The sequence below is a fragment of the Callorhinus ursinus genome, unplaced genomic scaffold (genome assembly GCF_003265705.2).
Source record: "Callorhinus ursinus isolate GAN/ISIS: 27379988/994484 unplaced genomic scaffold, GSC_fseal_2.0 scaffold27, whole genome shotgun sequence".
Lineage (NCBI taxonomy): Eukaryota > Metazoa > Chordata > Mammalia > Carnivora > Otariidae > Callorhinus > Callorhinus ursinus.
In genome coordinates this window covers 22,987,455-23,002,472 of record NW_027397089.1, presented here as the reverse complement: position 1 = coordinate 23,002,472, position 15,018 = coordinate 22,987,455, and the positions used below count along the sequence as shown (strand labels likewise).

Below are 15,018 nucleotides of genomic sequence, written 5' to 3'. Positions count from 1 at the left end.
AGATCATGACCTGAGCTGAAATCAAGAGTTGGAGGCTTAACCTACTGAGCCATCCAGGCGCCTCATCTTCAAAGAGTTTTTTAATTTTTTTCCCATGTAAGGTAACATATCCACAGTCTTGGGGATTAGGACATGGAATCTTTGAGGGGCTAAAATTCTGCCTACCATATATATATGGAAAGTAAAAAAACTACTGCGTTTTAAGAGTTGTGTTTGGGCTGGGATTATTTTGCTCCAAAGGCGGTGTTCTTTCACATAGTATACACAGGCTTTTATATTTCTCTCACACTGAATACACTTATCATCCATTCTGTTGTCAAAACCAGAAAGGCCAAGAAAAGTGGGGCAGAGGTCAAGTAAGACTGAATAATTTTCATGAGTTTTTGCTGTTTCCTGTAATTTTTTTTTGTCAGTGATGTGTTCCAACAAAAAATCTGATAAAATTACTTTTACATTAGTCACTTGGAATAGTTCCTTCTATTGAATAGAAATGATCCTGAAGGGACTTTTTTCTTTTCACAGCCAGACTATTAGTCACTTATTTCTGTCTCTTAAGTATATACCTAATTAAAAAAAAAAATTCTTGTTTCAGAAAAGAAAAAAAAATCCTTTTCCTAAGTGAAATTAAAATAGCTCTCAGTGTCCCCTGTTTTTTCACCATGTAAAAACATGTCGGTGTATCTTAAATATGGTGTCAACACAGGGTTTCCTAAGAAAGTGAACATGATCTTAGGGCTTAGAGGTCATGAAATTCAGTTTAATATAGAGTCCTTGTGTTAATTAGAAAGTTATTTTCTCACATTTCACCTCACACAGTTTGTGTTCCAGCCATCTTAAGTATCAGGAGTTTTCCCAACTATACTCCATGTTCTCTTCTCTTGAACTAGATGAACACAGTTCCCTTCAACTGGCCATTTCAGCCTTACTGTTTCATTCAGCTAACACATCATCATGACTGCAAGAACTAATTTTTCTGTTTCTTTTTCTTATAGTGAGGAGCTGTTTCAGGAATGGAAACAAAGATTTTATGAGTGTATGAATGACTCAGAAACATCACAGGAATCAACATTTGACCTTTACTGACTATGTAGGGTCTTAATTTCAAAGTAGTTCTATTTAAGTCTTTCATCAGTACTTCTGGATCATGGTAAGTGACAATAAACCATCGTTTTATGTTATCACACCATAAGAGTAATAGTAAAAGTATTGTTATTAGTTCTGCCATCTGTGTAGGAATTCCAAGATAATGTGAAATTTATCAAGGTTTACTTTCTGTCCTCTTTGACAACAAAATACTGAAGAAATGTAAAAAGGATAAACTTGAGAATTTATATTTTGAGGCTTTTGCTGTAGCAAGCTCTTTCAGTGTCATTTAGTTCCTGTTTCCTTTTTACACATGTGTAACTGAAGCCAAAACTTCAGTTAGAGGAAGTTCTAATCAGAATATGAGCTTTTTCTCGTTTTTGTCACATTCTGGAGCTGAAACTGCCAACTGAGTGAGATGTCCTGTAAAAACTGGGCACAAAATGCATGATAGCAATCGACTGGAGAAAAATATTTTACCAGTTGAATGGCTGGGAACCTCAAGTAAGAAGCTGGGCTGTGTGACATGAATGTGGGAACTGAGGTGGTAAGATTATAGCAGTGATGGGATCTAGTTTCTGCAAAGGAAAAATGGTTGTCTTTTAAAGAGTTTTCAAGGATGAGAGATGGAGTTCTAGGGGTTATAAATTAGTTTATAATTTGTGTAAAAATATGCAGATACTTAAGTGCACTGTCCTAGCAAATAAGGAGAGAGAACTCTTAGAGAAAGATGTAAGAGAATGGGGTCAGGTTAAATTTATGATTGAGAATAAATATTTAAAAGTTAATGTCATTGAAACATATACTAATATTTTATTAATATTATTAATAATTCATCAATCAGCTATTAAATATTAAAATTAAGAAATTAAACAAATGATGAAATTAACAATTAAAAAACATGAATAAAAATTAATTTCACTGAGGGGTGCTTGGGTGGTGAAGTTGGTTAAGCACCCAACTCTTGATTTTGGCTCAGGTCATGATCTCAGGGTCATGAGATGGAGTCCCATATTGGGGCTCCATGTGGAGTCTGCTTAAGACTGTCTCTCTCTCGGGGTGCCTGCGTGGCTCAGTTGTTCACTGTCTGCCTTCAGCTCAGGTCATGGTCCCAGGGTCCTGTGATTGAGCCTCGCATCGGGCTCCCTGCTCGGCGGGAGGCCTGCTTCTCCCTCTCCCACTCCCCCTGCTTGTTGTTCCCTCTCTTGCTGTGTCTCTCTCTGTCAAATAAATAAATAAAATCTTAAAAAGAAAAACTGTCCCTCTCTCTCTTCCTCTGTCCTTTCCCCCCACTCTCTAAAATAAATAAATCCATTATTTATTAGTGTTATTTTATTAGCAATATTGCTATTAAATATTAATTTATTTAATATTAATGTTAAATCATTTATTGATATTATTAATTGTTATACACTTATTATTTATTATTAAAAATTAATTTCACTGAAAAGAACAATACACAGTTGAAAGTGTTATATAGACACAGGGTATTATCATTATTAAATAAGGTAAAAAGGGGCACCTGGGTGGCTTAGTCGGTTTAGTGTCTGCCTTAGGCTCAGGTAATGATCTCAGGGTTCTGGGATCGAGCCCCACATCCGGCTCCCTGCTCAACGAGGAGTCTGTTTCTCCCTGTCCCTCTGCCCCTTCCTCCAGCTTGTGGACTGTCTCTCTTTCCCCCAAATAAATAAATAACACCTTTAAAAATAAATAAATAAATAAATAAATAAATAAATAAATAAATAAGGTAAAAAAATCTATCATGAAAGTTCATAGGAAAGAAAGAATTAAAAAGTAAAGAAAAGGTAAAATGAAGAGGTTTTTTAACAAATAAAAAACAAACAGAAGTCAAAGAAAAAACAGTAGAGCTTTCAAATGGAATTATCTTACACTGGCTACACAGTAAAAAGAAAATATCTAAATATACATATATAATCTCATATATATTATGCATTTATATGAAGCTTGAAACTTTTAAAAAAACACTTGTATTTGAGGCTGTATATGATGATTTAATAAGTGAAAAAAGGTATTTTGTACCAGTTGGGGAAAACTGAAATGTTGTAATTTATGACTGAAAAAAATATTTTTGTCTTTGGTAGAGGTAGTAATCAATTTAGAGAGAAGGCAGTTCAGATGAGGAAAAGATGATTTCTAATTATTGTTAAATGACTTCATTTATTTCTTTATTCATTTGGTATTTTGAGTATTTCTATAACAGCTGCTTTAAAGTATATGTCAGATAATTCCAACATCTGTCTCATTTTAGCCTTGGCTTTTCTTGCCTTTTCCCATGAAAGTTGAAATTTTCATGGTTATTCATATGCTGAGTAATTTTGGACTGTATTCTGGACATTTTGAAGGAATATTTTGTTGTGAGACTTTTGACTTTAAATTTTTGGAGTATATTAATGTTCTTGGTTTTAGCAGGCAATTACTCTGGCTAGGTTCAGGCATTCTCTGGGCTTTGATTCCAATGTCAGCTCACTTTTTGGATCCTTTGTAGTGTTATTCATATCTTTCCTGCATGTGCATCAACCCAGTGGTCAATCTGGTAAACATTAATGAAAAATTTTCTAGTGTGGATAGAATGTTAGGGAGAAATATGCCTGTTTAGCCAAGAACATCTCTAGATGAAGTAGCTAAAAGTATGTGCAGTAGCCAAAAGATGGAGTCAGAAGAGAGTTCCAGTGATAAAATTTACAAGAGGTTTTAGATAATGCAGGATGTTTTGAGATACAATGCAAATGTAGAAAAATGTACAAAACAAATATACAGCTTAATGGATTATTCTAAGTTGAGCATCCTTGTTAAATACTGTCTTTGTTAGAGAAAGAAGTTTGTTATCCAGCTCAGAAGCCCTCCAAGTATTCTCTCAAATCACATTAAATTGATTTTTATGAGAATCATTTTCTCACTTTAATTTTTTAAGAGCTTTAATAATTTTTTATTGTTATGTTAATCACCATACATTACATCTTAGTTTTTGATGTAGTGTTCCATGATTCATTGTTTGTGCATAACACCCAGTGCTCCACGCAGAATGTGCCCTCTTTAATACCCATCACCAGGCTAACCCATCCACCCACCCCCTCCCCTCTAGAACCCTCAGTTTGTTTTTCAGCGTCCATCGTCTCTCATGGTTCGTCTCCCCCTCTGACTTACTCCCCTTCATTCTTCCCCTCCTGCTATTTTCTTCTTCTTCTTTTTTTTTCTTAACATATATTGCATTATTTGTTTCAGAAGTACAGATCCGTGATTCATCAGTCTTGTACAATTCACAGTGCTCACCATAGCACATACCCTCCCCAATGTCCATCACCCAGCCACCCAATCCCTCCCAGCCCCCACCACTCCAGCAACCCTCAGTTTGTTTCCTGAGATTAGGAATTCCTCATATCAGTGAGGTCATAGGATACATGTCTTTCTCTGATTGACTTATTTCACTCAGCATAACACCCTCCAGTTCCATCCACGTCGTTGCAAATGGCAAGATCTCATTCCTTTTGATGGCTGCATAATATTCCATTGTGTATATATACCACATCTTCTTTATCCATTCATCTTTTAATCAAAAGATTCCCTCATGGTTGCTTTTTAAAATTTGCCTGTCACTTTTTTCTTTAAGATTCAAGATAATTTATTATGTAGAATTTCCAACAGTCTGGAGTTGATTTCATTCCTGTTGCTTAATTGACATGATTCTCTCTCCCTTGTATTTCTATTAAATTGGTAGCTGGATCTGGAAGTTTAATGAGATTATTTTTTGGGAGGGGTGCAAAGCTGTTCATGGGTTAGTTGTGTGTTAAGAGCAATTTTAACTTCTGTGAACAATTAAACTTGAGAGAGAAAATTGTAAATTCACAAAATGACAGGCCAATTGCCCCCTCTAGTGAAAAGGAAAGAAGTGGAAGTAACATTTTGATGGTTAATGCTCCTAGTAGTCTGATGTCTGTTCTGCATTTAATGGAAACATAAACAAAAACAAAAACATGTTTTCAATATTTTTTTTCCAGATTACCAGCATCCAAGAAAGCATTCTATTACCATTACCCTGAATCAAGTCTTGGTTGTATCCACAGTCATATGTCTGTTATTTATATTGCTTGGTATAATTATGAGTTTGTTAGGTAAGTGAATTGTAATCTTTGTTCATCTAAAGAAGTCCATTTTCCAAAAGAAGAAAGGACTTATTGATAATTTTCCTGTTCTTTACACTTCTTTACAGTTTAATTTCACTGAGTTAAATTCCAATTACCTTATAAGTGGGGTCTTAGATCTTAATTGTGTAATAGAGAGGTCATATTATTGGAAGATTAATAGAAGAACCAGAGTCTGCATAAGGTAGGACCCAGTTGCCAATCATATTGTGTTTTAATTTATATTATTGCTAGGCCTTTAACCATGTAGTTTTACTCTATATGTATACATATATATTTATATACTCATATATTTTAATTACAAACATATATTTATATACTTTATATATTTATATATATACAGTTTACTCTCAAATTACATTTTCTTTTTAAAAAAATTTTCTTTGGATTAAGGATATATAAAAATGAGCTATAATAGACATATAACATTATATTACTTTCAGGTGTACAATATAATTGAAATTAAATTTTCAATTAAAATTGCTTCAAAGGTATTATGTGTAGATCCTAATGGAGGACACATCAAAATAGAGCTGTAGAAGCTGAATGTGTATGATTTATGAAATTGTGTTTATGCTTGAATATTGGCCAAGAATTCAGTAATTTTTAAACCATATATTAATGAGGCTATAGGCTGAGATATTAGAAAGAAGAGAGATCACAAAAAACATGGAGGCTTACAAAATATAGATGATCAGTTTTTTTGTTTTGTGTTTTAATCTTTTTCTATTATTATGGTATACAAGGTTAATTGACTTTTGTATATTGAACAATCCTTGCATTCTGGGATTAATTGCACTTAGTCATGGTGTTTAATCTCTGCACCCTTCCCCCAAGTCATTAAGGTATAATTGACAAAAATTGTGTATATTTAAGGTGTATAACTTGATGTTTTGATATCTGTATATATGTGAAATAATCACTACAAACTAATCAACATATCCATCACTTCAGTTACCTTTCTGTTGTCAAGAACACTTAAGATCTACCCTCTTAGCAAATTTTAGGTATACAATACAGTATTGTTAACTATAGTCACACTGTGTGTTATATCTCCAGAACTTATTCTTCTTGCATGACTGAAACTTGGTACCCCTTGCCCAACATCTCAGTATTTCCCCCACTTCCCCTTCCTTAGCAATGACCATTCTACTCTCTTCTATGATTTTGACTATTTTATATTCCATATATAAAGTAAGATCATATAGTGCTTGTATTTCTGCATCTGATTTATTTGATTTAGCACAGTGTCGTCCAGTCTTATCCAATTTGTCACAAATGGCAGGGTTGCTTCCACTTTAAAGGCTGAGTATTATTTATATATCTTGGGTATTTTGAATAATACTGCAATGAATAGGGGAATGCAGATATTTCTTTAAGATAATGATTTCATTTCTTTTGGATATATCCCCAGAAGCAGGGTTACTAGATTATAAGGTAGTTCTATTTTTAATTTTTTGAGAAACCTTCATACTGTTTTCCATAATGGCTATACCAATTTATATTCTCATGAACAGTGTACAACAGTTCCCTTTTCTCCATGTTCTTGCCAGCACTGGTTGTCTTTTGTCTTTTAAAAAATAGCCATTTTAACAAGTGTGAGGTGATAACTCATGGTGGTTTTCAGGGACAAAGATTTATTTTACTTCTATAACACACATGCTTGCATGAATACAAGCAAATCAGATGGAAAGAGAGAGATAGAGGTGAGAGAATATCAAAACTACTAACTGGCTGTATAACAGTGCAGGCATAGAGGTATTGTGGTCTTCTTGTCCAGATATTCTAGCATCTTCCAGCCCCCACTTTTTTGGACTATATAGCCAGTTTTCCCAGACAACACATTCTTTCTTGGATTGCATACCCTGGAAGCAGTTTAGCTAATGAAGATGCCCTTATAGCTTAGAACACACTTGCACTGTAGCAAATGTAAGCCAAGCTTTGATGTAGAAAATTACAAGAATATTCCTCTACACCTCCACCCCAACCTGAGTAATAACCTAAAACCTACCCTGCTGTTATTACATCCAGACGCAATATCCTAACATGCTTTTCAAGTGCTGCTTACAAATCCTAGAGTCAATAATGCTTGGAATATTCTATGTTCCAGGGGATCCTTATTTATTTTTTAATATTTTTATGATTCCATGGCGAATGATCTATTCTTGCCATTCTATAACCCCAAATAAAATACCTTATATATTGATGAAGCAAAAATAGAGATTTAAATTAGCATTACTTAATAAAGAAGCTGTAAATAGGAGAAAATGGTCATAGAAGTGGAAGAGTCAGCTACTAATGGATCAATAAAGACCATCTGAAGAAACTTTCCATGCTCTGAATCCTACTTGAAGAGAGCATCTCTCCTGGTTATATGGGAAGTGTATCAGAAAAGCCTGTCCAATGGAGTATTGTCAGCTTCAAAATATAGAAAGCATCACAAAATTTCCTTAGTAGCCTTCTACTTAGTAGAAGAATGCTCAGGCTAAAACTACTTCTTTTACCCTCATGGGACTCTTTAGACATGTATCCGACCATTTCATCTCAAGAAACTATTCACAAAAGGTATCTATACCCTGCACCTCATTTTATTTAGGAAAGCATCTAGAGCTCTTGAACTATCTGTTCTCTAAGGCTGATAAAATGTTGCTATTGATGTACCTAATATTTTAAGGAAAGGTAACATTGTTGAAATCCAAGTAGACAAGTATATAGTCCAGAGTTTAAGGCATTATTTATTCTTTTTTCAATTCATCCACTAACTAAGGCATTACTTGAATCTTAGCTTTGACGTTTGCTGTGTAATATATGCAATGACTTTCAAAATTCTATTCCTCATTTGAAAAATAAGGATAATACATTTAGTATTTCACATGACTATTGAAAAGTGTATTAGAAAGCACTTGGTAATATATATAGGAAAATATAAAAGCAAGTTGTTTTTATTTTTAGTAACTGGAAGAAAATTGCATCAGATATCATCAGAGTGTTTTGAAGCCGCATGCCCAGAAACCTGGATTGGTTTCCAAAGAAAGTGTTTCTATTTTTCTGATGACATCAAGAATTGGACATTCAGCCAGAGGTTTTGTGACTCACATGGTGCTGATCTTGTTCAGGTTGAAACTATCCAGGAACTGGTAAGAAAATAGTTCTACCTAGAATAAAAAAATTGGATCTTCCAATATGCTATGTAATTCTATGTGAGAATATCTAAAATACAGGTTTAGATACCTGCCTAGATTTTGATTTATAACATGAGAGAAAAGCCAGCAGATGCTACATTCTACAGTGGGCCATCTACAGTTACCTTAACATTCATAGCAGGAGGGTGGCCAGAGAGCAAGCCAGTGCTTTCTTTGACTTATGAGCAAGAAGTGTGCAAATAGAATTAGACAATTAGAGAGGGAAACATAATTTTAAGTTGTATTAAGTTAACATTGCTTCAAAATGAATCAGGCAGGAGTGATATCAGAGAAGATGGCAGAGTAGAAAGCTCCTGGAGTCTGTACCTAAACAACTATTGAGCTGGCAGAAACTCTCTCAAGTAACTGAGTTGGAACTCTGGAGTCTTGCAGCATCCAAGGGATAACTTAATGAAGAGGTTAGTAAATTTCACTTAATCCCAGTGAATTTCAGCTTTCCCATGCAGTGGCTACAATTCCCCACACCTCATCGTGGCTGGGAGATATGGAGACTTCTGGCCATGTTCCTGGTAAAACTTGCTGGATCCAGGATGGCCAATAAGAACATTGTTCTTCAAATATTGTGGTTATGTGCTGTTATTTTTGAGTGCTGCTTTTCATTGCCGAGGGGCAGATACAGAGGTGGGCTTCTACCAACTGAAGTGATTTCCAAGGAATTTAAAGAAACAGTACTTGTTTTTTTCCCCTTTTGGGAGCCAGGCATTTAAGAAAATTTTTGGCAGGGAACTGACCATAGAAACAACAGAATAAAAATTTCAGTGACCACACACAGTAAGGAATACACATTTTGCAAAAATTATTAGGAAAAGTCACAGACAGTGGCTCCAAATCTCAATAATCAAAATTCAACAATCTCTGAAGAAAAGAATTATATTCCCAGAGTTAACACCATAAAATATTCATAATGTCTAGTTCTGAACAAAGAAATTACAAAACATACAGATGAATAGGAAGACATAACCCATTCACAGGGAGATATATCTGAAAGAAACCATCCCTGAGGGAGCCCAGACATTGGAAATATTAGTTAAAGATGTAAAATCTACTGTACTAAATACGGTCAATGAGCTAAAGAAAACCATAGACAGAAAAAGTAAAAGAAATCAGGAAAAGGATATATAACAAAAATGAGAATGTCAATAAAGAAGTAGAAATTATTAAAAGGAACCAAATAGAAATTCTGGAGCTGAAAAGTACAATAATTGAAATGAAAAACTCACTAGAGGTGTCAAAAGCATATTTGAACAGGAAGAAGGAAGGGTCAGCAAACTTGAAGATAATTGAAAGTATCCCATTTTGGGACTAGAAAGAAAAGAAAAAAAAAACCCAAAATAAATGAACAGATCCTGAAGGAACTGTAGTATCATCAAGCAATCCAATATATGCATTGTAGGGATCTCAGAGGGAAAAGAAAAAAAGTAGGAGAATTGTATGCCCATTAACATAGATCTATAATATTGTATTATGAATTCACCTGTTAAATCATATGTGAAAAGAGAGAAGTTACAAACTAAACCAAGAGTATAGTAATACTGGCTTTTATATTTATCTGTGTGGTTACCTTTATGAGTGTTCTTTATTATTTTGGCTCTGAGTTACTATCTAATGTACTTTAATTTCAGATTTAATAGTTGCTTAAGGATGGGTCTACTGCTAAGAAACTCCCTTAGCTGCTATTTGTCTAGAAGTATCTTATTTTTTCCCCCTATTCTGAAAGATTGTTTTGACAGATACAGAATTCTTTTTTTTAAGATTTTATTTATTTTATTTTTTTTCAGAGAGAGAGACAGAGCACAAGCAGGGAGAGCAGCAGGCAGAGGGAGAAGCAGGCTCCTCGCTGAGCAAGGAGCCCAATGCAGGACTCAATCCCAGGACTCTGGGATCATGACCTGAGCTTAAGGCAGACTCTTAACCAACTGAACCATCCAGGTGTCCCGACAGATACAGAATTCTTGACAGGCAGGTTTTTTTGCAGGATTTAAAATATGTAATTCCACTGCTTTCTGGCTTCCATAGTATCTCAGGATAAATCAGCTGTTAATCTTACTCAGGATCCCAACACCTGACTAGTCCCTTCTCTTGCTGCTTTCAAATTTCTCTCTTTGGGTTTTGACAACTTGACTCTAATTTGTCTTAGTGTGGATTTCTTTGAATTTATCTTGCTTCGGAGTTTGTTGAGGCTCTTGGACACGTATATTCATCTCCTTCCTCAACTTTGGGAAGCTTTGGCCATTAAATTTGAGAAGACTGAAATCATATAAAGTTATTTTTGCAGTCACAATGGAATGAAACTAGAAATCAACAACAGAAGGAAAACTGGAAAATTCACAAATATGTAGAAATTAAACTCATTGTTAAACATCCAGTGAACAAGAAAGAAATCACAAGGGAAATGAGAAAATACCTTGAGACAAATGAGATGAAAACACAACATACCAAAACTTAAGATATGTGGTAGAAGCAAAACTAAGAGGGAAATTTAGAGCTGTAAATGCATATCTTAAAGAAAAAAAATATTTAAAATCAGTATCCCAACTGTATATCTCAAGGAAAAGCAAAAATAAATATCATCTTTATGACTTAAAGGTAAAAATTTCCCTAAGAAGTCATTAAATCCACTGATCATAGAGGAAAATCATACATTTAATTATATTGAAATTAATACTTGTAATCATAAAAAGATGCTCCAAGTGTTAACAAAGATGTGTAGCATGGAAAACTGGCCTAAAATGCTGGTGTGTATAATTTCTTACAATGACATCAGAGAAGAATTTGGTGTCATTTGGTGAAATTGACAATACGTATTCATTGTGACCTGATCATTCATTCCAGGACAGGTGCCAAGAATGTCATAACAGCATTCATAATAACTTCAAACTTGAAATAATGCTAGTGGAAACCAATAATAGAACAGATAAACAAATTGTGGAATATTAATACAAAGTGGCACTATGCTGAATTAAAAGCAAATTATCAGTAATTTCTCTCAGTTTTAATATTTATGTGTGTATGCTACTATGGCATATCTATTATCTCTGTATTATTAAACAATACAAAATTAAAAAGGAGAAAATTATAAGAGCAGTTAAGAATATAGCATAGAGGGGCACCTGGGTGGCTCAGTCCGTTAAGTGTCTACCTTTGACTCAGGTCACGGTCCTGGGGTCCTGGGATCGAGCCCCGCATGAGGCTCCCTGCTCAGCGGGGAGTCTGTTTCTCCCTCTGCCACTTCCTCCTGCTTGTGCTCTCTCTCTGTGTCAAATAAATAAAATATTAAAAAAAAAGAATATAGCATAGAAGCAACACTTCTTCTGGTAGAGGCCAGATAATGACAGGTTAACTCATGTCATCTTTGTTTTCTAAAAGAATTTCCTATTGAGGTATAAAGGCCCTTATGACCACTGGATTGGGCTCAGCAGAGAACAAGGCCAACCATGGAAATGGATAAATGGCACTGAATGGACCAGCTGGTAAGTTCTGAAAAACATGATAGCAATATTTGGATTTGGATTTACGTTGCATGAAACCAAACGTGTTCTCCAATTATATCCTCTAAAAAATTTTATTTTAAGATTAGTTATAAAGAAAAAAAGTGAAAAATTGTAGGTGGCAGAGGTTTTGAAAGCCCCTCCAACCAATACAAAACTTATAATATGTGGCATGCTAGAACGGTGAACTTGACAACAACCTCCTCTATGTCATTGACCAAGTCTTTCATGTTGAGCAAACTACACACTATCTTTAAGTCTGTTGCTTACCTCTACAACAAAATTAATTGTACTTGCTTGATTGATCTCACAGGGTTGATGGAGAATCAGAGATTTTGATGTATATGGCTGCACTACTTAAACTTTAAAATCTTATATAAATGGAAGTTAAACTTTTACATTAAACTATCATTGCATCAATCTTCAACCATTTACATAAGGATGAATGATGGTAATGGCATCCATTATTTATAAGATCATAATTATAATGTTTAGCACAAGTACAGTTTGGCATTGTCAAACTTAATCTCAATCATATATCTATTGGATCTTTATATTACTGGAAAAGTTTTGGATAATGTTGGAAGACTTGGATTCAGACAATGTTGCTAATGTTTTCTTGTCTGAGGACATGAGGAGGTTTTGAAAAGTTGCTTTATGAGGTTATCAAAAGTACTCAGCATTGGAAATATCACTTTATTTGGTGAAAAGGGCACTGGGTAAGACATCGATAGTTCTGAAAACTAGTTGTTACCTAGTAGCTTTTTGATCTTGGACAGATGTTAAATTTTAGGAGTTAGAACTCATATTTACACACTGTTGTATGTGCAGTGCCTAGCACATTGTGGATGCTTGTTAAATATTTGGTATTAACCTTTACTTCTTCCTCTATAATACTGAAATAGTAATGTTAACTTCATCTAATTCTGTAAGTGTTTAAAGGAGAAAAGATATTATTAACTATTTACTTATTAGGGGCTAGCTTGTCTCAACAATCGCAAATCATGTCACGCTATAGCAATTTCACACAATACAGAGGAAAAACTTATAGTCTAAATGCTGACCCAGATGTCTGTGTCAGGCCATTTAAATGCTGATGAATACCACAGGAGAAAATCAGGACCCAAGAACAACAACAACAAAATTACCTGTAATATAGCAGCATTTCTTCCCTCTTCTCTTTCCCAAACTGAAGAAGATGGGAATAGCATGGGCCCTGTATTTTCATCGATTTAGGCATGAATCATAGTTTTACTTGTTATAGAATCTTGGAAAATTCTGTTGTTTTGGTTTGTTTGTTTGTTGTTGTTGTTGTTTTTGTCCATAAAAAGAGATGATATATATCTCAGAGGGTAATTTTTAATATTAAAGAGATGATGTGTGTAATGCATCTTATATTTAGAGGCTGAATTAATGTTAGTTTCCTTATTTTCTCATCTTTATTCCCTTTGCTTTTGGAGAAATATCTGGTGGCCAACTGATTGATTCTGCTTCTCCCATTGCAGTTTTCCTATCAGAGGAGGAGGAGAATGTGCCTATTTGAATGACAAAGGTGCCAGTAGTGCTAGGCATTACACGGAGAGGAAGTGGATCTGTTCCAAACCATACGCATATGCCCAGACGCAGAGACAAAGCTCTATCTGATCTTCATATACTCATTGTAACACATCACTAAATTTTTATTTTTCATTTTGTTTATTAGAAATAGTATTTTTTGTTCTCTCTGAGTTTTTTTTTTTAAGATTTTATTTATTTCTTTGAGAGAGTGAATGAGATAGAGAGAGCATGAGAGGGGGGAGGGTCAGAGGGAGAAGCAGACTCCCTGCTGAGCAGGGAGGTCGATGCGGGACCCGATCCCAGGACTCCAGGATCATGACCTGAGCCGAAGGCAGTCGCTTAACCAACTGAGCCACCCAGGCGCCCCTCTCTGAGTTTTTTTATGTGGTGATCTGTGAGTTCAAGCCCCACTTTGGGTGCTTCTCCCTCTCCCACTCCCCCTGCTTGAGTTCCTGCTCTCTCTCTCTGTCAAATAAATAAATAAAATCCTTAAAAATAAAATAAAATAAAATAAAATAAAATAAAATAAAATAAGACATGAATATAACCTGACGCTCTTTGTATATAGTTGGCGTTTTGTTATAAATTTTCTCTCAAAACCCTGTGCAGGACAAAAAGCTTTCATTCTAGAATTATTTATTGAAAGAGTAGAAGGAGTTTTCTTTCTATTTAACTTCTTAGTCTTATTACACTCTCAGAACATTCTCTAATGTTACTAATATTATACTATGTGTTAACTAGCTAGAATTTAAATAAAAACTTGAAGCAAACAAACAAAAGAGGTAAAAAAAAAATGGTCAGTGGTCTCTTCACCTATTTCACCCACACCCCCTACCCACCTCCTCTGTGGTAACCATCAGTTTGTTTTCTATAGTTAAGAGTCTATCTCTCTCTCTCTCTTTTTTTTCCTTTGCTCATTTGTTTTGTTTCTTAAATTCTACATATGCGTGAAATCCTATGATATTTGTCTTTTTCTGACATATTTTGCTTACATTATACTCTGTAGCTTCATCCATGTTGTTGCAAATGGCAAGATTTCATTTTTTATGGCTGAATAATATTTCATTGTAGATACCACATCTTTGTTTGTTTCAAGTTTTTATTTAAATTCTAGTTAGCTAACATATAGTATAATATTGGTTTCAGGAGTAGAATTTAATGATTCATCATTTACATAAAACACCCAGTCCTCATCACAACAAGTGCTCTCCTTAACACTCATCACCTGTTTACTCCATCCCCTGCCCACCTGCCCTCCAGCAACCTTCAGTTTGTTCTCCATAGTTAAGAGTCTCTTATGGTTTGCCTCCTTTTTTTTTCTTTCTTCCCCTATATTCATCTGTTTTGTTTCTTAAATGCCACATATGAGTAAAATCATATAGTATTTGTCTTTCTCTGGATGACTTTTTTCACTTAGCATAATACCTCTAGCTCCATCCATGTCATTGCAAATGGCAAGATATGCTTTTTGATGGCTGGAATAATACTCCATTTTATATATATATATATATATATATATATATATAT

At 34.5% G+C, this 15,018-nt stretch overlaps 1 protein-coding gene across 1 annotated transcript; it reads left to right on the top strand.

The window, feature by feature from the left end:
- Nucleotides 1-1,423: 1,423 nt before the first annotated feature.
- CLEC2D (C-type lectin domain family 2 member D) lies at nt 1,424-14,877 on the top strand. Its single transcript, XM_025879639.2, has 5 exons — nt 1,424-1,587; nt 5,100-5,213; nt 8,196-8,380; nt 11,813-11,916; nt 13,440-14,877. Exons 1-5 carry the CDS (start codon nt 1,527-1,529, stop codon nt 13,576-13,578), a joined length of 603 nt encoding a protein of 200 aa, XP_025735424.1. The 5' UTR covers nt 1,424-1,526; the 3' UTR covers nt 13,579-14,877.
- The last annotated feature ends 141 nt before the right edge of the window (nt 14,878-15,018 follow it).

What these genes read in the sequence shown, in the direction of transcription:
- CLEC2D (XM_025879639.2), top strand. Translation starts at nt 1,527, where the DNA reads ATGCATGATAGCAATCGACTGGAGAAAAATATTTTACCAGTTGAATGG. An exon ending in TGAATGGCTGGGAACCTCAA is followed by an intron (nt 1,588 to 5,099) that starts GTAAGAAGCTGG and finishes TTTTTTTTCCAG; the next exon opens with ATTACCAGCATCCAAGAAAG. An exon ending in GGCACTGAATGGACCAGCTG is followed by an intron (nt 11,917 to 13,439) that starts GTAAGTTCTGAA and finishes CTCCCATTGCAG; the next exon opens with TTTTCCTATCAGAGGAGGAG.